This window comes from Saccostrea cucullata, unplaced genomic scaffold (genome assembly GCF_032062105.1).
Source record: "Saccostrea cucullata isolate Sc308-1 unplaced genomic scaffold, CSIRO_AGI_Scuc_v1 ctg365, whole genome shotgun sequence".
In the NCBI taxonomy this organism is placed as follows: Eukaryota; Metazoa; Mollusca; class Bivalvia; order Ostreida; family Ostreidae; genus Saccostrea; species Saccostrea cuccullata.
In genome coordinates, this window is record NW_026936150.1 from 213,588 (window position 1) to 238,944 (window position 25,357).

The 25,357-nt window shown below is 36.3% G+C and overlaps 2 protein-coding genes across 29 annotated transcripts in view; one reads left to right on the forward strand and one right to left on the reverse strand.

Annotated features, from left to right (window-relative positions):
• LOC134244914 (uncharacterized) overlaps positions 1 to 10,423 on the forward strand; it is a 29,870-nt gene extending 19,447 nt beyond the window's left edge. For 26 of the 28 annotated variants that reach the window (XM_062727155.1, XM_062727157.1, XM_062727158.1 and 23 more), the window contains 4 exons: positions 563 to 706; positions 8,607 to 8,853; positions 9,186 to 9,425; positions 9,812 to 10,423. In XM_062727155.1, the coding sequence (XP_062583139.1) occupies positions 563 to 706; positions 8,607 to 8,853; positions 9,186 to 9,425; positions 9,812 to 9,924 (744 nt within the window). In that variant the 3' untranslated portion in view covers positions 9,925 to 10,423. Of the gene's footprint in view, positions 1 to 220; positions 272 to 562; positions 707 to 1,171; positions 1,395 to 1,523; positions 1,761 to 1,875; positions 2,473 to 8,606; positions 8,854 to 9,185; positions 9,426 to 9,811 lie in introns of those variants that run through there. The other 2 variants (XM_062727168.1, XM_062727165.1) reach the window with 2 other exon arrangements.
• Positions 10,424 to 11,367: 944 nt separating this feature from the next.
• Positions 11,368 to 24,536, reverse strand: LOC134244915 (von Willebrand factor A domain-containing protein 7-like). The gene is made up of 11 exons (XM_062727181.1): positions 24,185 to 24,536; positions 22,598 to 22,720; positions 16,445 to 16,618; positions 16,229 to 16,307; positions 16,008 to 16,102; positions 15,145 to 15,330; positions 14,736 to 14,975; positions 13,179 to 13,298; positions 12,852 to 13,067; positions 12,438 to 12,508; positions 11,368 to 12,229 (listed from the first exon to the last, which is right to left on the reverse strand). Exons 1-11 carry the CDS (start codon positions 24,405 to 24,407, stop codon positions 12,056 to 12,058), a joined length of 1,701 nt encoding a protein of 566 aa, XP_062583165.1. The 5' UTR covers positions 24,408 to 24,536; the 3' UTR covers positions 11,368 to 12,055.
• Positions 24,537 to 25,357: the final 821 nt, after the last annotated feature.

Genomic DNA, 25,357 nt, shown 5'->3' on the forward strand with positions numbered 1-25,357 from the left:
ATCAAAATGAGTCCAATAAATACATGACCGTCTTAAATTGAATGTTACATATCTTACTCTGTAAAAGATTTCACATTTTTTAACAATTAAAATTGACATCTTTTTCATTATTCTCTGTCTCTTTGTTCATTTTCTCCGGTTATACTCTTAAAAATCAGATTTAAGCTAAGTAAATAAAATAAGAATGGTGTTCTAGTGTCTGCATTAAATATTCTTGTAGGATGTTAGGCCCCAGACTGAACCAGCCCTTCCAATTCGGTCTGATTTCGAGGTATATAATCCGTATCATCGTGTGACGCTTTGGTACACAAGGATGAATCTATGAACTGTCATGTTTTTGTGTGTATGGTTCACGACGGTTTTGCACTTGAATCAAAGTATAAATATATTCATTGTGTACTTTCCAAACTCTTGAGCATCAAACTGTATATATATTTATTTCTAGCACATCGGGTATCACCGGGGCGTGTGCCAGTATATTGTATGCATCTGTATAGGAATGGCGTGTATACAGAACAAATTATCAACATTGTACCTTTATTTCTATTGATATGTTTTGCAGCCCAAGTCTACCAACAGTGGTGTCTACCTCTTTGTCAGAACCAATAAACTCGCCAAGGCTGATGTTGTTAAAGCGCTTCAGGAGGGACGTTCTGTTCTCGCCAACTCGTACGGACAACTCAAAGGCATCGCCACTAGTAGAGAGGTAGGCCTTACTTCAGTATCAAGACATAGATAATTAAGGTACATTGGTGTGATTTTGCAAGCAATAATGCATTCCCAAGTTACTGGACGAAATACTGCTGGAAAAGCTTACTATAACACTTACCGCGATTTCGAAAATGCTGCGACATGGTCTAAATTCACGATAAATTTTGGCTTCTTGAACAGGTTGGTTTTTATTCATAAAAAATCATGTTAACAACTTCAAAATTAATGATATGATGCGACTGCTTTAAGACTGGTTAAATTTCTTCAACGTCGCAGCATTTTCATCCAAAATTTATCGTGTTTTTCGTGTTTTTGACCATGTCGTGCTTTTTCGAAAGAAAATAAAAGAAGACAGAAAATGGAGAGTGTGAGTAGTTTATCTATCATATATGTAAATATAATTGACAGTGAAATATATAACGATCTGCAGATTTAACCAAAATTTTCTTTTTTCTTTCAGATCAATCTTTTAGAGGGCCGCGCCGATGGATGGACACACAAACCATCGACAGAACCCAACAAAGTTTGGGATATCGATGATATAGTGATCATCGTCTGGTTCCCGACAAGCAAGGAAGCGGAAATGTGGCTTTGTCACGAGAAACACTTTCGGAACGCATCTTTTCCAGAATTCTATGGGTCAGACATTGTTGTCTTGCCGATTAACTGGAACCCAACAAATGGTAATTTGATTCTGATTATGATTAACATGTATTTCATTTTATTATATTATTAAACTTTAACAGAGAGAAAACGGTTCCAACATTGTTAAAATTAAAATATTTAATATCATTCTCTATGATTCTTTTTAGATCGCCATTACCCTACATTCTTAGTGACAGAATACGAAGGAATCGTTGATCCCGATCAATTCAGGGAAAAATTTGTCACGAACATGAATGGCGTTTTGCAAAAACATAAAGCCGAGCGTTTTGTCATCCAGACAGTGGGGATCAAAAATCTCAGAGGAAACTGGTTTAAGAAGAGGAGTGTGGTTACATGCAATAGGTTCCCTTCCAGCGAAGCGGCCTACCAATTCTACAACGATCGTAAGTACAGAAGAAAGTAGTCAGGCAAATAGCCCGCCTTTGCTTCTCTATGCTATTTCAAGTTTACTGGACAAATTTGACCAAGTTGTTGAGTAACAACTTTCTTCTGTTTCAGCTGAATACGAGAACCTCAGAAGATCATTGCGGGACATATCTAAAAATAGAACCACTGTAATGTTCACTCTAACAGAACGTCCTGTGTGATCACGTGACACTGGGATCGACTGTTGCCAAAAACACTCTACAAAGTCTGTGATATTTTTAACACATTGGATACGAACCTGTCGCCTGGTAGTTGTTGCGAATGTAACTTCTGATCAGTATTATTCGGGAGTAGTCAGCTTTAACCCTTACATTATTCTTGTCTTTTACATTTTATTTCCATGAAAAAAAGGGTTTAGGAATAGAACGAAAACTTACAATAAATATCGCTAAGAAATAAAACAAAACATAGTTCAGATTTATATGTTCTAGTTAGAGTATGTGTAAATATATATACAACACATACAAAGGAAGGCTTCCTGTTAAAAGATCTATGGTTTGTTTTAAATCGTGTAGTCTTTTGCTACAATATTGAGAAATAACTCTACTAAACTTTTATACTAATATTCTTCCAACCTTTCATAGAGTTTCATATTTATATATTTTACATTTCATTTCTTGCACCTGTGTAAATTATTTATTTTTCACTATTTATTTGCTGTATGTATTGGGAAGGTATTCTTGAATAAAAGAATAAAAACAGTTAATCATGTTTTTCTTGTTAAATTGTATACAATCATAACTTTATCGATTTTTATCACCAAATAATTTAATTTTAGTTGTAACCCGTCAGTTGATTGGGTAAAAGATTTAATCCATTTTGTATAACGTAAGTTGCCTACGTCACAATGAGTTACGTCAAAAACGTATTACTCCGCTTGACGTTACTTTTAAAATTTGCTGAATTTGAAGCCTTTTTCTGGAGGAAAAATTGTCTCATTGTCAACACTGAAATTAAATTATATTGGGGCGGTTTACGCTTTTTATATTCCGCTTCGGGGTTTATAAAGCGTAAACTCCCCCAAGTTATGTCATATCGGATAACATAAGTTGAAATAAGCTTCATTCCTTAAATACTGAGTAAGCATATGACATATACAAGTATTTAAAACAAACTGTATTTTGGCCAGCTTCAGAGATATTTAAACATACCAATATATGGTAATATGACCTTTCAATTTTTATAGACTTGCTGTTCTCCATATCAAAGCAGGCCATCTATTGAAATAAAACATTTACCATATTGAAATAATTACTTTTATGTGATAAAAAATATCTATTTTTTTTTTAAAGCAATTTTTTAAATCGACATAACATCATGTTATAGGATATTTGGATTTAATAATATCTTTTATTATATGATAGAATAATTTCCATCTCTCCGATTGGCTGAGATCCAACTATGTTAGAAAAATACTACGTTGTATTGACCTGCACGTGACGTTCCAGGTCAATACAAGGATTTATTTCCTCTACATTGATCTAAAAATAGATTGGGAAATTCCAAATTGATACAAATTGATTTGGAAAGCTATTTAAACTACTATAACTTTTTTTTTCATGTGAAGAAAACATAAGCGAATATATATTTTCGGGTGAGGATGGTAAGAGGGGATGCAGGGACACTCCTCCAACACCTTTACTGAACAACAATTTTTACTTTTTGGCAGTCAGTTTTCCCTGATAATACTCCTTCCATTAAAAATCTATCCTAGAAAAAAGACTGACATTTTTTTTTCATGGCAACAAAAATTGATTAAAAAAAACTTTAAAAAAAATAAATACGACCTGTAAGGTTGATTAACATTTTAATTCTGCTTCTCTCTTAATTGTATTTGGATAGGACTTAATTAAATGCAAACAAGTAATGGTTTTATCATTTTATTAGTGAATCATATAATAAAACAATTATTGCTGTTTTTTTCAAATGATTTAGCCATCTTCGAATACAATATCACCTCGCCCTCCGGGCTCGGTGAATATTGTACTCCTCAGATGGCTAAATCATTGTATTGACCTCAAAACACAGCAATAATTGTATAATATTTTTGTTTGTGTATTTCAGTTGACCACATCCGCGTTATTGTAGGCTAAAACACAAATCTACTTGATTTGGTTAAACCTTGAATGAGCCTTTATCAGTTTATTTCTGTGACATGATTTTATTATAAATTAGAGTAATCTATTGCTTTTATTCAGCGAAAACAATTTACCATTTATTCTTTTTGTAACTTTATCTCTATTATTTTAAACAAAGCTAACCTTATAAAGACTAATTTGGATAATGATGACAAAGCCTTTTAACCACATTCTATAATACATAATTCAACTTCAATGTCACAGTATAGACATGTAAAAGATATTAGTCGATACTGCAATGTTAGGTGTATCGAAATATTTTTCAATTCTTAAAACGTAATTAAAGGTAATTTATGTTTTTGAACTTGTCATTATCATCTACAAAATTCTCTGTTAAAGTCTTCAATTCTTCACACAAAAGCTGATTTGTTTCCACATAAAAATATCTCTATATTCTTTAAAAATTCAGTTCAAATTCCCATGGGCATTGCATCCCTATATTAACTGTTTTTTGTTCTCTCTAAAAACAAATTCGTTCAAAAATTTTTACGAGGAAATATGCCTTGTTGAGACATTGGGTTGGTTGGACATAAAAGATATCGACGACGCATTATCAAATTACAATATAGTTTCTTCCATTCAAATGTCAATTCGATATATCTCATGAAGTGAACTTGAAATAAACAGGTCGGGTACACTACCTTATATGGAAGACAATTTTTAAAACGTAACGATGTTTTCGTCACACCCGTTCTCCAATCAAATGAATGAGTACCAAAGCATGACAGCGTACTATGTGTTTACGATTCAATAGCGACATGTGGTTTTCGTCGGTTTACTGCATTATATTTACTTCGTCACCGGAAAAACTGTAGAGTTTCTTTTTCACTGTATAAGGCCAAAATTGACAGATTATATTCCAAAGACACGGCTCCATACTCACATTTTATATTGGAGTTGTATTAGATGATTAGTATTTTCTTCAAATACCGTGCAAACGCTTTGACATTTGCATGTACGTAAAAATTTTTGATAATATTGATGGGTTAATTAATAGTTGTCCATCGTGTACTGCTGTCTAAAACTACGTACACGTATATCACGTGAAAAAAAACCTCTCAGTGCTTTATCGACACGATAGCACCTACGTCTCTATGAACAATGGTATAGGCCGATGTATTATAAGTTGATATAACGCTTCATAAAGCAAATTTTGTAAATGTGTTCATAAAAATGAAAGATTATACACCATTTTAAATATTTCTTTTATAAATCTCAAAAAAGAATTTAAAATAAGTTTCCAAGGGACAATTCAAGTTGCCCTTTATTTTCAACACAACAGGGTACTTGTAGTAGCCCACAATGCTTTGTGACTCCTTCATCAGTGAGCAAAGTAAACAGATAGCTAATTTACATTCAAATTAATGCTGACGTCAGAAAATCTAGTGGTCTCGACCTGATAAAAGATACAACAGATTCTGATACATCTGTTTCGAATTAAATTAATTGATAGAAAAATACTTTAATGGTTATCAAACAACAAAATTTTATGATATAACTGATGACTTCAACTTCCCCAATGCAGCTGTGTGCCCATATCACTTGCATTCGGCGTTCATATCTTCAGCTGATGCGATACACGAGAGCATGCTCTATAAAGCAATCAATTTTTAAAACGGGGTAAATTATTGACAACCAAATAAATGAAACTAGTTTATCGAAGAAATCAAGTTAAACTCATCATTTGACAAGTTCTATGGTCAATTCAATGACCCTATCAGCAAATACAAAATATCATTAAGTTAAATGATGATTGACATACTTTTGTTTTTGCACTCTTAGATGTCAACGGACATTGCCGTTATTTCCTGATCATAACTTGAGCTCACGAAGGGTGCGACTTGTTGGCAGGGGATGCTCACTCCTCTTTGATTCCTGATCCCATCTCTTTTGACTTAATTAGAGGTTCGTGTTTGCTCTGCTCCTGAATTGTATATCGGTTGAATGGATTTTGAGCTTGAATACTATTTGTTATCTCTATATAATTCACTGTAGTTGATTTTTTGTCGCCAAGTTGATTCGAGGAGATACACAAGTTGTAAGTGCAAACATTTCTAAAACGCATTCAAATATATGGGTTGATGATCAAAAATTCAACGCATTATACTTTAAATTTCGATATAACAACTTTGTATCACAGACACAATCCGTGGTAATCGGACTGCTGCCTTTTCATGCAATATGAAGATAACATACGGTAATCATGCTCAAAAAGTTCTTTAAACAATATAAATCAGGAACAGAGCAAGCGAATACCAGAGATGGAATCAAGTGCCATGGAGGAGTAAGCATCCTATGTCGACCGGTCACACTCTCTGGATGCTCTTTGTCATGATCAGGTAAACGGAACAAATCCCTGGGAAAAAAACATCCGTAGACACTTCATTTAAAAAAAAATGGCAATTTTTAATAAAACGCTATTCAAAATTCCACTTAATGATAGATTGTATTTGTTGACAAAGTCCTTCTATCAATTCTATGAACTACTATTGTTTGCAGCTAACTGTAAAGTTTCACATTACTTCACGATCTTTTTCGTCAGATGCATCCAGCGTAAACAGTTCACGTGATTGGTCGACTCAAATTATCAACATTGACACGGAAATAGTTTGTTGCACGAGAAACCAATCAAGGATAAGAAGAAAGTTCCAGTCGTAAAGCTTGCGGTTAGGAGGCCTGTACAATTTACCTTGAGAGCAGCTGTCAACTAGATCGTGACGTAACGTGAAACTTTACAGTCGACTGTAAAACAATAGTAAAGAATTTGCGAAATTCAGCGAGCTTTCAGCGAGACTGTTGATATCCTCGTTTCATCATTATTTGTCCATAGTTTGTCTTTTTCAGGTTTTGTTCGTACGTAGAGTATGTTCTTGCTTATCAATTCAAATAGAAGACAAACTCTGTATGCAGTGATATTGCATAAGGGTATATTGCTGCATAAATAAGGGAACTTGGCAATACAATTGTTAAAGTCTTCACCTTATCATTAAGTAAATATTCAATTTAGTGTTAAAACAGATTTGTCAGACTCTGTGGTGTTTAAATTTTGAGTTCATAGGGATACATGGAATCAACATAGGAATGAAAATGAATATTTTTCGTCAGTAGAATATCGTCGCTATATTAAAATATTTAATTGAAGGCCATAGCGAAGTGCTTTTTCATTCCACGCAGAAGGCGTTTTAGGAATTTTCTCCTTTACATGAATACAAACATACATCTGCAAATAATGAATCGCAATAAGTTCCCATGGAAATTCTGACAAATTGTTGGAAACTTGATTTAAAGTATAGTACAAAGATATTGTCAATCATAAACCCAACCATCTTTCGAATAACATTTTGAGGCCAATAAGTGTATAAACCGAATGTTTTAATGTGAATAAACTAGTTCCATTTAAAGAAAACAATATTCTAAAATGATTTTGGTAAAATTTGGTGATTGTTAATAAATCCACGAATTAAGATCCTCTTTAACAATAGCCTTGTCAAAGTATCGTGAAATACTAGTAATGTCCCCGCAAATTAGCAAAAATGTTTTGTTCAGAAATATCTTATTCGCAGATCAATATGAATTCACGTATCATTCGTTATTTTTTACATTTCTTTGAAAAAGTAAATGTAAAATGGTAAAATCTTTCTCTGATTAAGTTAAGTTAGATGTGAAGCGAGGAATAACGAAAAGACAAAACATTATTTTCCGCTTTGCCATGTTGACAAGAAATTGGTAAGACCTGGTTAGCAATGCCACGAAACAGAGAGCTTTGCTTTTGCAAATTATTTTTTATATTAAAAAAGTCAAGCTTGAAAAGAAATGAATGATCGTGCATCCTTCTGCTTATTTTTACCTTTTTATCAAAACTGTTACTAGAAGAAAACACTTGCTGTGGCCTTCAACTTGACATTTAGATATATCGACGACGCATTGTCAATTAACAATGGTCATTTCCATTCCTACGTCGATACGATATATCCTGGTGAGCTTGAAAAAAGATACGACAGAGTCTGACAAATTTGTTTCGTACTTGGATATTTGACTTGAAAAAGACTTTAAAGGTAATCTAACAACCAAGCTATATGATAAACGTGATGACTTCAACTTTTCTATCGTCAACTTCCCTTACTTATGCAGCAATATACCTTCATCACCTGCATACGAGGTCTATATATTTCAGTTGATTCGATACGCAAGAGCATGCTCTATGTATGAACAATTTCTAAAACGAGGTAAATTATTGATAATTTAACAAGTTGATGAAACAAGAGTATCAGCAGTCTCGTTTAAAGTCATCATTTCATAAGTTCCATGATACAATGACCTTGTCAGCAATACAATTTATCATTGAGTCGAATGCTGACTGACGTTTTTCATACCAATTGTTAGTCCATTATTCATACACCGAATTGAGACGGATTTTTCCGTTATTTCACGATCATGACAATGAGCACACGGCGATTGTGACCGGTCACATGGGATGCTCACTCCAGCATGGCACCTGATCCCACTTCTGATGTTTCGGAGGTCCGTGTTTGCTCTGCTCCTATTTTGTATTGTTTTATGGACTTTGATATTGAATACAGTTTGTTATCTCCATATCCTTCTTCCAAGTAACAGCTAGCTTAAGAACATTAAGGGATACAATGTATCTGTGTTATGTCTTTATAGATTCAATTGCTGGAGGGAAACGAGGGTTGGGATATCCATGCTCACATCACACGCACCGGCGACTACTGGTTAGAGCAGTCCCGAGAGTCCACAGAAATCAATGACATCATCATCGTTATCTGGTTCCCGACCTTTAACGATGCGGAGAAATGGGTCATCAGCGAAAAGCACTTCAAGATCTCTAACTACCCTGACCCGTACGGAAGTGACGTTTTAATCCTGCCGTTAAATGATAGTCAGCCTCAGGGTAAGGCTATTTTGTGAGAGAGTGATAGCTAATGATTTAAACTAAGCAATTCTAGAAATAAAAATATATTTTCATTAAATTTTCTCTGTTTGTTGAGCTTAATAAGATTATAATTTAGCTTCCTTCTTTTCAAAGTAAAAAATATTTATTACCTGGAAAAACAATTTCGTTCTCTACAGAATTTTGCTGCAGAAATCTTGTTTTATAATAAATGACCACAAGGTCCGTTCAGTCTAAAGTTTCTTAGCTATAAAAAAAATTTAAAGGAAATATTTTTGTCAAAGATTTCAAATTATATATTCATTTATTTTGATTATGTATGTATTTGACAGAGAGGATAGCGTACACGTACTTAATGACGGAATATCCACGGACAATGGACTCGGATCATTTCCGTGACGTCTTTGCTCCTAGGATTCGGGCTCTACTCCAGAAGAAGTACGGTATAAATGAGTTCTTCATCCAGTCTGTCGGTGCCAAAGTGATCCGCGGGAGCTGGCTTAAAAACAACAGTATTGTCACCGGCATCCAGTTTCGGAACCGGCGGGAAGCCCAGGATTTCTTCTTTGACCGTAAGTATTTGACTTTATACGTGTATTGGTTGATCTTCTTTGGCCGGAAGTATTGGACTTGATACGGTGTATTGGTCGAGTTAGTGTGACTTGTTCACAAAATTACAGTTAGTCCGCAAGTTTCAAATTAAATATAAGGATAGCGCTGATTTTTACAATACTTATTCTGAAAAATCAAAATGGCCACTCAATACTCAAGTATCCTCATCATTCTTTTGCTTTTTTGCTTGCATTACTATAAGATAGAGCTATGGGAATGCTTAATTCCCCCGTTTTTTTGCAATAAAAGTATCACGTTCTTTTGGCCGTCTACAAAATGAAATAAATTACATTGAACAGTTTTAATATATGATTATATATTATTAATAATTTTCTTTAATTTTCAGCTGAATATAGGCAAATCCGCCAGGACATTCACAGACGCATCGAAAACCTTCCGTTTTATACTAACAGGTTCAAACCGGTTAGTTTCCTGTTTACCTTGGATGCTTACGTGTAAACTTCCGGTAAGCCGAGGACAGTCTTTGTAAACCCCCTGTTTACGTTGGATACTTAGTGTAAACTACCTGATATGTACGTGTTACCTAGGAGATTAAGATTTCTTGACCGAATTCTTGACAGCACGATAGTAAAGTGGACTATATTATATAAAGAGTAATTATGCTTTTTAATCTATTCTGAGTCATAATATATTTCCTACACTGCAATTCACATTTCTAAGTAGAGTAGAATAGTGTTGCAAACACAGCGTAGAATTCATCAGGAATGTCACCCGTCCAGTGTTAAGACAGCCCCACGTTGTATCTGTTGTTTTCTGTAGTCTAGCTGTACACCGCTGGTGTAGGGGTGTGTTGTTGGATGGAGAATGGGAACCAGTTTATCTCCAGTGTCTCCTTAGTGCTCATATTAACATAAATCATGTGATATCTATACATTTGTTATCATTATTATACAGAAATCAATATTTTGTATTACGTTTTATTAAATATATTCTGATATTGCTAGTTTTTCTTTCTCTGACATTTTATTCTAAGAAGAAAAGAAAATAACATGTAAGCACTGTCTATTTATGTATACAAAAGCAGTTAAAGGGGAGGGTGAGCTATTTGGTACGATGATAAAAATGATGTATTCAAGAGGTATAATGAAAAATATAGGGATAACGAACAGTATTCAAGGTCAAAAGTCCATCAAACATTACAAAATACATGTAAGAGCAGAAAAAACACGGACCTCCAAAACATTAGAGCTGGGATCAGCTGCCATGGAGGAGTGAGCATCCCCTGCTGACCGGTCACACCCACCGAGTGATCCTTGTCATGATCAGAAAATAACAGAAAAATATGTCGTCAATTCACTTTATAAATAATGGACTTACAATTCGTATGAAAAACATCACTCAGCATTTGACTCAATGATAAATTGTATTTGCTGACAAGGTCATTGTATCGACCACAGAACTTACGAAATGATAGCTTTAAACGAGACACCTGATATTCTTGTTTGCCAATAATTTACCTAGTTTCAAAAATTGTTCATCCGCAGAGCATGCTCTTGCATACCGAATCAACTGAGATATATAAACTCCGTATGCAGGTGATGAAGGTATATTGCTGCATGAGTAAGGAAAGTTGACGATAGAAAAGTTGGAAGTCATCACGTTTATCATATAGCTTGGTTGTTAGATTACCATTAACGTCTTTTTCAAGTCAAATATCCAAGTATGAAGCAGATGTGTCAGACTCTGTCTGTGGTATCTTTTATCTCAAGCTCACCAGGATATATCGTATCGACACAAGAATGAAAATTATCATTTGTTAATTGACAATACGTCGTCGATATATCTTAATGTCGACTTGAAGGCCACAGAAAGTGTTTTCCTCCTTTCCAAAAAAGAACTTAACACATAATTTGATGTGAATAAAAGTATATTCAACAACAATCATACAATACATTTAACTTGGAACATGCGCAAAAGCAGAATAAAAGAACATGAATATCTTAACAAGATAAAACATTCGTCTATAGAGCTCAGTTCTCAAAATATTTACAAAGTGACAGATAATATTACTTATCAGACATTTCTCTGTCTGAATAGAATTCAGTAAATTCAATTCATCTTTACAAATGTATAATTCAATTGCATTACATGAAGTATTCATAATCATATACAAATAAGTCAGTCATATACAGGGATTCGAAATAAGTCCAAAGAGGCATAATTATCGATGGTTGCTTACGTGAAATTTGGAATACTGTATTTGTCAATTATTCTCATAAACCTTATTTTACTAAACATAATTTTATGCTTTGCATGTTTTTATCTTGTAAAAAATGTTATAGAAACAACATTGAGACAAAACATATCAATATAAAATAAATTTCTTCGCACAAAAATAACAGAACAAAACAAATATATTCAACGCAAAAGATTATCAGTGCGTGTCGTTATGGTATTGCATTAGTGTAGTTCGTTATTTATATCGAAATTATGTTCAAACTTCCTTAACAAGCTGTTAAAATATTTGTTTACCAAAATGATTTATTACATTAAAAGCACTGTTTAACAGTATAAAAAGAAGCACCATACTTCCATTTTCTCAATGAATATCTAATTACATAATTGAATTTTACGAGAGTTGTTCATTTCTGCCATCTGGTGTTCTTCTTATTTCCTTCTCTTCACCGGAAGTTCGTCTTCTCTGTAAGATGACAACCAAAACCAGGACTACGCCAATCAAACCAGCGGTAGCCGGAAGTAGTGTATAGAGCATGGAAGAATTCTGGTCTCTTTGCTGACCAGACTGGAAATATGAAATTACAGATCTAGATTGCAGTCCTTTTATATGTTCCTCTTAATGTCCATTTTATTAACGCATTTAAAAAGTGAACTGTAAAAAGGCAATGTTTCTGCCTATCTTTAAGTTTTGGCAAAATTATTTACACTATTCTTAATCTCGATACCAGCAAAAAATTAATACAATAATATATATTTCAAAAATAAATATTTACATTTCTAAATGAACTAAGCTTCTTCCAGGGTTGGTAAAGAACCAAGTCATCTGTATCCCTTTTTCTTCTTCCTAAAATGTATAAATATCAGCTGCAGTATGTGTAATGTAATAAAATAATAGCTCAGCAATCTACAAATATGGAAATAAAATATTCGAGCGCTATACCCCAAATATTTAATCTCTTATTTCAATTAATAAGTGTATGTTCCTAATGTAAGCAGGCACTTCTTCTGCAACAAAAAATAGCTCTTCCGGGCCCGAAACGGAGATTAACAATAACTTTGCGTTTTTATATTAAAAACTGCAATTTTGTGTATTGAAATAGTTCGATCAATATCTAATGCAATAAAAAAAATCGCAAGACCCAGGTAGTTAATGTAAAGAGTAAGAATTTTTTAAGAAAAGAAAGGACCTTTATCCAGACTCTGCTTTAGACAGGTCGCCTTTGTAGAGTTCTCCAGACGATCATAAAACGGAATCCCTGAATTACAGGTGCCCTTCACGAGGAAGGCTATGTGTATATCCTTCTCGGCAGCTATCTGTAAAATGACGTGTTCCAGTTGTGAATCTTTTGGATCAGCATCAGAGTAGAAAAACAGACATGAACCCGGTCTGATTATTTTTAAAGCTGTAAAGGGAAACGAAACATTTCTCAAGAATAATTTGGAAAAAAGTGAAAAAAAAGAAAAACATTCAGTAAGCTCACTAAAGTAAAATTGAATTAACATCTACACTGTACCTTCTAATAATCCAGTGAAGGAGTATTCAGGACAGTCCCCTCCGCCATCTTGTTTAAGATTCCTTATCCAGGTTATCATTTCATATCCGTCCGTCGTGTTTCTTACGGTGTTTAATGACACTAAAATTTAAAATTCAGATATAAATAGTCAAAAACGTAATTTAAGAGAAATAATTAAAAGAAAAGACATACACTTTTCTTTTTAAATTGGCCAATTTTTTGTATGTAATGTTTTTACAACTGACACCCAGGTCATGTTCACAGCTTATCATAATTAACAACAAGAGGCCCAGGGGCCACATCGTTCACCTGAGCACATCGGCTAGGGAAAAGCACAAATCAGATCAGAATTGAAAAGTTTGCTGAGGGGGTGGGGGGGGGGGCTTGAATTCTAATTCTTCTTGAGAATGCCTCCATATCAATTCTGCATATAACTTCTTGAGAAAGTTCTTGAGAAAAAGATCTTTAAAGATTATTTTTAACATTTTGTTTGTATATACTACTTTGTAATAATTTGAATTTGACTCCCCATTGTTTCCCTCCCTACCCCAAAGGGTACTCATGATTTGAACAAATTTAAATCTTCAATACATGAGGATGCTTACATGTCAATATGACTTAACATAGCTTTTTCTTTTATTTTCCTACATAAAACTTTGATCCACCATTGAGACCCTTCCCTACCCTTGGAGGTTATGATTTGAACTAATTTAATTCTAAATTTAATTCTACACTACCTGAGGATGCTTTCATATTAATATCTCTAATCATGGCTTTGCTATTCTTTAGAAAAAGATGTTTTAAAATTTATTTTAATGTAAAACTTGGATCTCCCATTGTGGCCCCACCCTATTCCTAGGGGTTATGATTTGAACAAACTAGAATCTACATTGCCTCAGGATGCTTCCATATAAATATCACTAATCATGGCTTTGTAGTACTTAAGAAGAATTTTTTTTTAAAGATTTCCCTATATATTTCTATGTAAAACTTTAATCGGCCATTGTGGCCCACCCTACCCCCAGGGGTCATGATTTGAACAAACTTGAATGTACACTATCTGAGGATGATTCAACATGATTTTCATCTTTCCTGTTCCAATGGTTCTTGAGAAGAAGATTTTTAAACTTATTTCCCTATATATTCCAAAGTAAAAATTTGATCGGCCATTGTGACCCCACCCTATCCCCGGGAGTCATGATTTGAACAAACGTAAATCTACACTACCTGAGGATGATTCCACATGAGTTTCATCTTTCCTAGCCCAGTGGTTTTTGAGAAGAATATTTTTTAAAAATGCCATTAATTTTTCACTTATTCATAATTATCTCCCCTTGGAAGAGGGCGTGGCCCTTCTTTTGAACAAATTTGAATCCCCTTAACACAAGAATACTTTGTAGCAAGTTTGATTTAAATTGGTCTAGTGGTTCTTGAGAGGAAGATGAAAATGTGAAAAGTTTACAACAACAACTACGACGACACACAACGGACGAATTTTGATCAGAAAAGCTCACTTGAGCCTTCGGCTCAGGTGAGCTAAAAACAGAAAGATATCACCTGGATCACTAAATGTGGACAAGATGAAGTCTGAAGGCGTGGTCTTGTTTTCTAGGAGAGCTGATTGGATTGTCTCTGTTACTTTGGTTTTTATTTCCTCAAAGTCAGTTGACATTGACAGTGACGTATCGATGACGTATGCAAGTGTTAATCCGGGTTTCAGACAGTCTTTACAAGCTACTGGTAGTCCAATCAGTTCTCCAAATAGTCTGGGTCCAATTTGATCAAGAAGTCCAGTGACTGAAAACGGGTAGAAATCTTTATATCAGAGAGCGAGAGAGAGAGAGACGCGCTAAACTAACTTAAGACGCATATTTGTTAACATTCTCACCTATCCCAACAACACACTTTGTAACTTAAGTAAGAATGATACCAGAAAATTTGGGCAGTACGATTTAGAGAATTTTACCCTCTCCGACAAAGAACTTCATAGTCGCGTCTATTGCAGCCTCCCCCGCGGCGTGATGGAGGAAGAAGTGGGGGGACAGATTGGAGTCTGACGTCTCCTTGTTGATTCCTCCTATAGGATTCACGGCGGAGAAAGCATCGTTCTTTCCTCCATGGCTACACTTTCCTATTCCTGCCGTGTTGTTTCCTTGTAGAGGAAATTGTAGCAATGTTACGTATGTAATCGTTAAAAGAACTTTATTCGGTAATAACCAATATTTGCCCCCAAAATCAAACTTTGAGGGAGAAATATTTCATTATGTTCTTAAACAGGATGATATATGCTGACTTCAAAGCGCTGAATATTTTCATAAACAATGACGTCATATGTTAGAGATGACGTCACGAAAATGACGAAAATTTAAAAGTTCCACGATTTCTACAGAAAAAATATATATAAAGTCGATATTTTTAGTAAAAATCACAGAGCGCAGGTCTGATCAGGCTCAATATTTTGATATAATGTGTAGAATGATAATATCAATGAAATATGTAAATATTGTTCCTGAGCAAACTTGCGCTCTGTAAATTCTAAAGCTAAATTTGTTGAAATTTTGTCCATTTTGTCATCTTTCTAAAAATAATATAAAATCGGACTAGTTTGTGACGTCATAAAAACAAAAATTGATTAACTACTTTGAAACTATTATATATTCCGTAAATTTATATTTCTTATACAATTTATAGAATTCAGCACATTTGAAGAATTTTTCAAAATTTGACTTTTGTGGGGGCAAAGATAAGCAGTATACTGCATATAGTTCTGTGGTTTTTTTTTAGAAGATATAAAATGGTCCGTAAGAACAAGGTATGAAATTAACTCACCGGTAGGTTTGGGGATGCCTTGAGAACTGAGATATCCACTCGTTAAATATTGACCGTTCACCAGTATGTTGTTCTGACAAGAGTGTTTGTCGATTCTGGGAGTGTTTGAATTGTAATCAAAATTAATTTAATTATGTTTACATATGAAATATAAATTGGTGAAAATTTTACGATATTAAAAAAGCTATCTAAAAATGTTTACAAAGTGTCAGAATGCTTACAGTGGATGGGAATATGGGCAACCTGCACATGTCGCCACGTTAGGGGGCGCTGTCGGCATCGGAGTTCGTCCTCGAATCCCTAATGACATGATTAATTAGTAAAACATCACGTCCTTGATTTCAAATGGTAATCTCATGTCTGCAGACTAAGGACTATATATCAATTTTTTTCAATATCTTTTAATTTTTTTTATACATTATCCGAAAGCGTCTTACCAAGTTCGGAGCATGTAATGTTTCCGTGTGTCTCCACCCAGTTCGTGTTCGAGTAAAACATCTGTAGCGTAAACAAGTACTCCCCTATTAACTTCCGGACGTTGTTCCAGTCTGGTGTGGGGGACTGGGAAAGGACAACAATCTGTTCCCTCATCGACTGAAGAAGAAGGTTACCTGTTTGTAAAAATAATCATGGTAAGTTTTATAATTATAAATGAGATCTTTCAGTTTACTAGTACACAATAGCATTTTGAAGCATCATATAGCCTTCCAAATTGACCAAGTTTGGTAATATTTGGTGCGTTGTAAAACAGTACGTTCAAAAAACCACCTGTCATTTTTAATTACACATTATATGCACTGAAAATAAATACATAATTAGTGTTGAATGCAAATTAAAGATCTCAATAATAATCATTGTATGTTTCTTTGGTTGGATTGATAAAAGTTTGTTGATTGAAGGCTTAATTGGTGTTTTAATTCGTTGGCAAATAAATAATCACTATGGATATATATAGGTTTTTACTGGCGATCATACGGAAGAGGTTCCAGAGGTCAAACTTAAACATGTAAGTGTGCGGACTTTCCTGCTTATATTGTACTGTTGGGTTAGGGTTAGGGTAGTAAGTAGTAAGTGTGTGGTCAATCCCTGCTTATTGCTTGACAGAGTGTGTGGTCATCCCTGCTCTGTAATTAGCATCTCTTAGCAGCAAGTGTGCGGACATCCCTGCTTGTTGTTGCACAAGATCAGGTGTGTGGACATCCCTGCCTGCATCTTGTGGTAGAGCATTGGTGTGCGGATTTCCCTGCCAGTGTCTCTAGTCTAGAACCGTGTCTTAGTGTCAAGTGTGCGTTCATCCCTGCTTGTCACTGCGCAAGGATAGGTGTGCGGTTATCTCTACTTGTCTCTTGTGGAAGTGCGCTGGTGGACTTCCCTGCCATTGTCACTTGTTCGCTACCAGTAGAAACCTTATATACCCAGTACCAAGCGATGAAGACTGCGCATTGTACGTATTTGCAGCATCCCAGGGCTATCCGTTTCTATCACGGGTACGAGCCCGCGGGGGTTCACAGGCAGTGACCTCCCTTGCACGTTTCATAAAATTTGGTGGCAACGGTGGGATTCCTTGAGATAGCTGGACGATGGAAGACATAGACAAAGAACTTTCTCTGATAGAAGAGAAACTCGCAGAGCTGGAGGAGGAAATTATCAGGAGTAGAAGTTTCAAGTCGTCGACTCCAGTGACCCCGCGTATAAAAGTCAAAGCAAGAGACTCAGGTGTATCTCCGGAGTATTGCTAAAGACAGAAGAAAAGTCAACAACGCATGAGCATGATGGTGCGTTCGCCCAGCACGCACCTATCCTTGAAGAAAATTCTACAGCACAATCTCTCAGGAACATGTTAAGAGAAGCCAAAGCATGACCTCGCGATTATAGTCATACAGAGTCTCCTACAAGATTTGATAGAGAAACCGACAAACCTAGACTGAGACTTAGTCATGAAGAACTTTATAGAGACGATCCTGACGATTCTCTTCTCCCTGGGATAACAAGAAGGAGATCCAGAGTTAGATTTGCAAGTCTTCATAGCGGAGACTACGCGCTAAAAGAGTTTTCGACACCAAGACAAATGATAAAGCCAGCAACGTATGATGGCAGTGGTCCTTGGTTTGATTATCATGCGCATTTCGAGGCATGTGCAGAAATAAGTAGATGGAAATATCATCAGAAGCAGTATCTCTTCGGGGAAGTGCGCAAGGAGTGTTAGGTAACATGCCAAAATGGGCAAAGCCCGATTATTAGATACTTGTAAAAGCCCTTGAAGACAGATTTGCATCTCCGAGTCAAACGGAGCTACACAGGGTGCAGATGCATGAGCGACACCAAAGAGCTGGAGAATCTCTTCCTGAGTTATGGCAGGCCATTCGCAGACTGGTCAACTTAGCCTACCCCACTGCGTCAAATGAGATTCGGGAAACGCTGTCTAAAGACCAATTTGTGGACGCATTGGTCGACTCGGACATGCGCATCTGCATTAGACAGGCACGACCTAAACATCTTAATGACGCTATACAATTGGCTGTCGAATTACAAGCTTACAACAGAGCTGAGAAAAAGAACTATACGCGCCCAACTACTGTTGAATCAATGGAAGGAAGAACTGTCCCGATGCTTGAGGAATTAAGCGCAAAGTTTGAATCTATGCAGAGAGAACTCAAAGAAATAAAAGATCAGCGCAGTGAAAGTTCACAGCGATCCCGACCAAGAGAAGCAAACCAAACACTGGGGACACTGGAAGATGTTACTTTTGCCGTAAACCAGGACACTTGCGCAAGAACTGCAGAGCTTTTCGTGCGCAAAGGAAAGCTAAATATCCGTTTAAGTCAGCTACTACAGAACACCAAGAAAGTCATGATGCGAGAACCAAAGACGCCAAGCCTTCTAGTAGGAGCGTCAAAACTGGTGTGAAAGCATCCATAGAGCAAGTCCAGTCGGAATGGACGCTGGCCGATTCCTTGAAATGGACGTCTGTGGCGTAAAGGCGAAGCTATTGGTACACACAGGTGCGACGGTCAGCCTAATATTACAGAACTGATGAGTAAAATTCCAGAGGATGACCGACCTAGGCTTGACTCTTTCAGCCGAGACATACTGGATGCTGGTGGCAACTGTCTCCAGATAAGCGGTAAGGGAACCTTTCCAACACAGAAAAGGGGGTTCTCTTGCAAACTAGATGGTGTGGTTGCAGAAGTCAGCAATGACGGAATAATTGGCCTTGATTTTCTGGAAGAAAATGGATGCACAATTGATGTGACAAAGAAGATGATGTGCATCAAAGGAAAACAATACGATCTAATAAAAGAAGGAAGTTATGGGTGTTATCGCATCGTAGCGCTGAACACTTCCAACAAATCAAGAGGTAATCATAAAGGGGAGAGTGTGTGCACCGGAGGGCAAAAAGCATTTCGATGGTTCATGGTTTGGTGGAACCAAATGAAAAGTTCGTGTCGATAGGTACTCTTGTAGGGAGGACCTTAGTCAAAGCAGATAGAGTTGTACAAGTTCGAATGCTGAAATGAGACCAGAAAGTCGAACCATTTAAAGTGGCACTCACATTGTGGAAATATCATCCGTCTGCGCAGTACAGGCAGAGAGAAAGATAAAGAAGAACTCTGCATTGTATGAAAACCTTGAAGATTTATTAAGGCGCAGTAGTACCGACCTTACAGAGGACTAGATACCTAAAGTGAGAGACTTTTTGCGACAGTACCCCCATGCGTTTGCACTCAGTAACTCTGAGCTGGGTACGACAGACGTGGTTGAACATGGAATTGATTGATAAAGGAACCTTTGCGACGTGTCCCTTTCCATGCTGCCGAGGAAATAGACAAGCATGTAAATGACATGCTGGAAGATGGAGTTATAGAGCGCTCCTCTAGCCCCTGGGCAGCCGGTGTTGTCTTAGTCCGAAAGAAGGATGGCAGTACTCACTTCTGTGTTGACTACCGAAAATTGAATGGACTGACCATAAAAGACGCCTACCCATTGCCTCAAATTGATGATTCGCTACATAGCCTTTCGGGAAATGCGTGGTTTTCAACACTGGACTTATGTTTGGGATACTGGCAGGTATCCGTGAAAGAGGAAGACTGGCCATAGACAGCATTTGTTACGCACAAAGGCCTTTTCCAGTTCCGTAAGATGCCATTCGGACTCAGCTGCGCGCCGGCTACCTTCCAAAGGTAAATGGAGACCGTCATGGCTGGTCTTCAATGGGAAATTTGCCTGATTTATCTGGATGATGTGATTGTTGTTCGGACATTCGAAGATATATTGAAAACCTGGCGAAAGTTTTTGACCGCATTGTAGATGCCGGACTCAAATTGAAACCGAAGAAATGTGTCCTCTTTTCGCGCAGAGTACTTTACGTGGGCCATGTAATCAGGGAAGACGGAATCGCCACTGATCCAGAGAAAGTAGAAGCTATTAGAAATTGGCCAGAGCCCTGTAACGTATCTGAGGCGCGCTCGTTCCTAGGTATCTGTGGCTACTATAGGAGATTTATAGAGAACTTTGCCGAAAAAGCAAAACCTCTGACTAAACTGACAGAGAAAGTAAATGATCTAGTCTGGACACAAGAATGCCAAGATGCTTTCAACAGCCTTAAAACACATCTGTGTAATGCACCAATATTAGCCATGCCTGATTTTAAGCAACCATTTATCCTGGACACAGACGCCAGTAATTTCGCTATAGGAGCTGTTCTGTCCCAGTGCATAGAAGGAAAAGAACGTCCTATTGCATACGCCAGTCGAACTTTGACCAAAGCGGAGAGACAGTATTGTGTCACGAAGAAGGAACTTCTTGCAGTTGTGCACTTCTGTAAATACTTCAAACACTACCTATATGGTAAAAGATACACAGCGCGCACTGATCATGGATCAGTACGCTGGCTATTGAACTTCAAAAGTCCAGAGGGACAGATTGCGCGCTGCCTAGCTGGCTATTGAGGGTGCCTGACATGAAGATCGAGCATCGTCCGGGTACTCAACATCGGAACGCAGATGCGTTGAACCGCATACCCTGCAAACAATATGGGTTTACGGTAGATTGGCAGAAACAAAGCCCTAATGATGTTGTTGCACACGTTACCAAGGATGATCCAGGATCTTTACGCAGTCTACAAGAGGCTGATGCACAGATTAAGAAGGTAAAAGATTGAGTACTAGCCAGCAAACGTCCAGAGTTCTCCGAGATAAGTGGTGAGGGCAGAGTACTGAAATCTTTGTGGTCACAGTTTAATGAATAAGAAATATCAGAAGGTATTCTTTACCGAAGATGGGAAAGTTCGGAAAAGTCGAAGAAATTACAAGCCATACTCCCGATGTCTGAGAGACGGAGGTACTTGCGATGAACCACGACAACAAGTCCTCAGGGCACTTTGGACGGATAAGACAAAGATACAATTGGCCAGGGCTTCAGGAGGATGTGAGGGCATACATTGCGGGATGTGATAAGTGTAGCCGAAGTAAAACTCCACTGAGAAACAAGAGAGCGCCAATGAAGACTGCAATGTCTGGTGCTCCAATGGAGCGCATTGCCACTGACATCCTCGGCGAATTACCGGTGACAGAGAGAAGCGACAAAAGTTTGACAAATGCGACAAGGTGTATGTGTTTTTCCCAACAAGAAAAGATGGTACTTCATCGAAGCTGACCAGCTACTGGAGGGGCCCATTTGACCTTCTATACGAAGTAAACTATGGTAACCGTGGTAAGACACAAGTAATTCACGTGGATAGACTTCGACTACAAAATCCACAAGTTCTGTATGGGGAGACGGAGAAAGACGAAGATGCAGCTAGTACAGAGGATGTGCTTGTGGCGAAAGACGAAAATCAAGGTAATGAGAATCCCAGTCTTACTGAAGAGGAAGTTGAAAATAAACGTAAACGCCATCCTCCCCGCTGGTATGATGATAATGCTTTATAAGAAGCACCTAAGGCCAGCAAGCGAACCTGATTGGTTCTGTTTACCATTGGATTAAACAAAACATTGCATTTTGTTTTGTGCAATGGTAAATGTTGGTGGGTTGCATTGTTCTTGCTATTCTGTTGAGTAAAATATTCACATTTTATTTTGCAGAATGGTAAATACAATGACTATTTTTTTTGGGTGAATAGCGTTTCGGTTAATTAAAAAAAAAAGCCGTTGTATGTTTTTCGTATGCGAGGACGCATAAAGCTGGGGTGAGGTTATCCCTACTTTTCTCTTGTGGAAGTGCGCTGGTGTGTGGACTTCCCTGCCAGTGTCACTTGTTCGCTACCGGTAGAAACCTTATATACGCAGTACCAAGTGAATAAGACATATTTGCAGCATCTCAGGGCTATCCGTTTCTATCACGGATAAGAGCCCGCGGGGGTCCACAGGCAGTGACCTCCCTTGCACGTTACATTAAATTAATAACCAACATTATTTAAAATAATTACGCTAATCACCAACTTTCTAGTGTAATACCAAGGTACAATAATCTAATGTACCTTGACATCACAAGTTTTCAATTTAATGTGTAAGAAAAACGACACTGGATTATTAATTGCTAATTTATGCTGTCTTGTTGTTTGAGTGCTTTTCAGCACAGTGTTTACATACCTGCAAAAATGAGTTCCGCGTTCATGGTTCTCATGGGAATGTTGGCGTACATTTCCTGGGCCTTGTTGTTTCCCCATACTATGGTTTCCACCACCGTCCCAAACACGGCTTCTGAAGATCTATCTGTACAGGAAGACAATACAGGTATGTAGAAAGTCAAATAGGAGTTAGCAATACGTGCAAATAAATTGAAAACCATATCAACCCTACATAAAAAAAATCACTAGAGTTAATCAAGTTTTAGTTTTAGTAAACCAACGTATCAGTTTTTACTAAATTTGATCAGAGTTTTAATAGATCAAAGAACACGCTTTAAATAAATCGACGTATCAAAGTTTCCAGTATGGTTAATAAAGTTCAAAGTTTCAAAGCTTTCACTGAACCAATGCTTCCGATTACGTTTATCTCACAGTTTCATTTTTCACCCTAATCAATCATAGTATCAAAGTTTTCACCACAGTCAATCTTAGTTTTAACAATGGCAAATCCAAGTTTCAGAGATTTTACTTAACTTTCTTAATTTTTTTCATTATATTCAATAAAATTCTCAAATATTTACAATAGTGAATCAAAGTAGAAAAGTTTTCACCATAGAAAATAAAGTGAGAACTTTGATACTGTAATTTAAAACTATACAAGTAAACACTAGTTCCTATAGTTTTTTTGTAAGGGATCAACTTTATATATCTGATGAATGTCATAATATAAATGTATTTCACCTTTCAAATCTTTTGACTTAACAAGATTTTAGCATCTTATGGTCTATTGACCTTGACCTTTAACAGATGACTTTTGAATTGCGATTATGTTGCATCTTCACCTCATCAGAAATATAATCGATTTTCAATTCATCTTGGGTTCCAAATTACGAGTCGGACATGATTTAGCCATTTTATCTTTAAGTAGCTTTAATATTTGATATCTTATCGGCAAATAGCTTCACAAAGAATGTAATTTGTAAATATTCCAATTTGTAAAATCTGTTATTTTAAATGCTCTGTGAAATGGACATCAGCAGCCATTCATTCCTATCATAGGTGTCAGGGACGGCAGTCCTCTTGCTTAGTGACCTTGACCTTGTGTATGAGACGTGAGTTTAAGTAAACTGGATGACAAATGACATTTCCAACAACATGCCAAAGTTTGAATCCATTTCATTTAACGGGTTGTGTTATTTTGTGACCGACAGATAACCAATCCAAAACCTATATATACTTTCAGTTGGAGTATACATTGTTCATAATTATTCCCGTTATAAATATTTTTGAAAATGCCTTTTATTCAAAATCCAGTAAAGATATACATGTGTACGAAAGCAATTTGGAGACTTTCAGAAATCAAGAGATGGTAAAGAGATTCCAATATCAAACAAGTATGATACTGGCTTCTTTCGTAGTTTTGTATTGTAGTGCTATGAATGGTAATGGTTTGATAAAAAGAAATGATTTAGCATATAATAACTAAAGATAAATAATTTTAAAAAAATCAAAAATGAATCACATTTTCAAGTTTACAATTTTGTCCATCCTCCTTTTGTTCTTCAAAGTGTTAATTTAAAATAAATAAATGGATATAAATATGACTTACCACCTCTAAAGAATTCAATGGTAGCGTTAACAGCGCTTCTGGAGGTGTGCTTGGTTCCAGCATCAACATACTTCCATATAAAGGTCGCGGCGGATTGATACAGGGCGCGTTCAGTGATACTCTGGTGGCTGAAGTCTCCGTGTTTTGTACTCTCCTGGGTCGGCAGGAAGCTGAACGCAGACCGAACCACGAGCACCAGAAAAAGAACCGTCTTCATCGCCATTACACAGTGAGCTCGTGCCAAGGGACAGGAAATATTTGAATATCCACGTCGCCATAATGTTTAAATATATCCAATGGAAGATAAGGGTTTTTTGTACATTTGAAGTCAAATTTAGATTAAAGAGACATGTCTAAATGCAGCATTAAATGGTGACCGATATCGCAGGATCTGACATTGAATAAAGTAGGAACGACCAGAAAGTATTCGATCTCTCATTTATTTTCTTCCTTATCTCTGTTACCTTATGAAGAAATGTTTAACAAAAGTTCATGTATTCAAAAAGATGTAACTAATGCATGTTTAGATAGTATATCGAAGTGTCTGAATTGGCCTTTATTAACATGAATAAGAAAAGATCAATTTTTGAAAATTTGTATACCATCTCAAACAGACAGCCATTTACAAAACAGCCTTGAAATCATTGTATCGATACTTTTCTGCTGCTGGTACATAAATACACCACAAATATTTGGATACATGGGTTAAACTAATGACATGGGTTAAACTAATGAAGATTTTATTTAGAAGATTTTAATTTAATATATGTAGCATTTATTAATGTCGATATGGTACATAAAACCACTATATATATTTTTTAACAACTACTTATTAGAGTTTTTGCAATGCAAAAAAATGTTTAATATCTTATTGTACATCCATGTGGAAATTTTAACTCCTATTAGGAAACCGTCAATTAAACTTTCAACTTCGAAAACGAATTCTTATTAAAATTAGAATATTTATTCCAGGGGAATGCTTGCTGGGACAGTTCGAAATGTTTACACCGTCTCGCCGTTTTGATAAATTGGAGCAATTACATATGAAATATTAAATAAAGCAGCCAGTCCAGTTATTCCGATAATAGATTAACTTAATTTCTGGTAAAAAACTTACATCTGACTGTCAAAGTGTTCTGAGGCTAGGGAATGTATGCGTTGCTTCGAATAAAA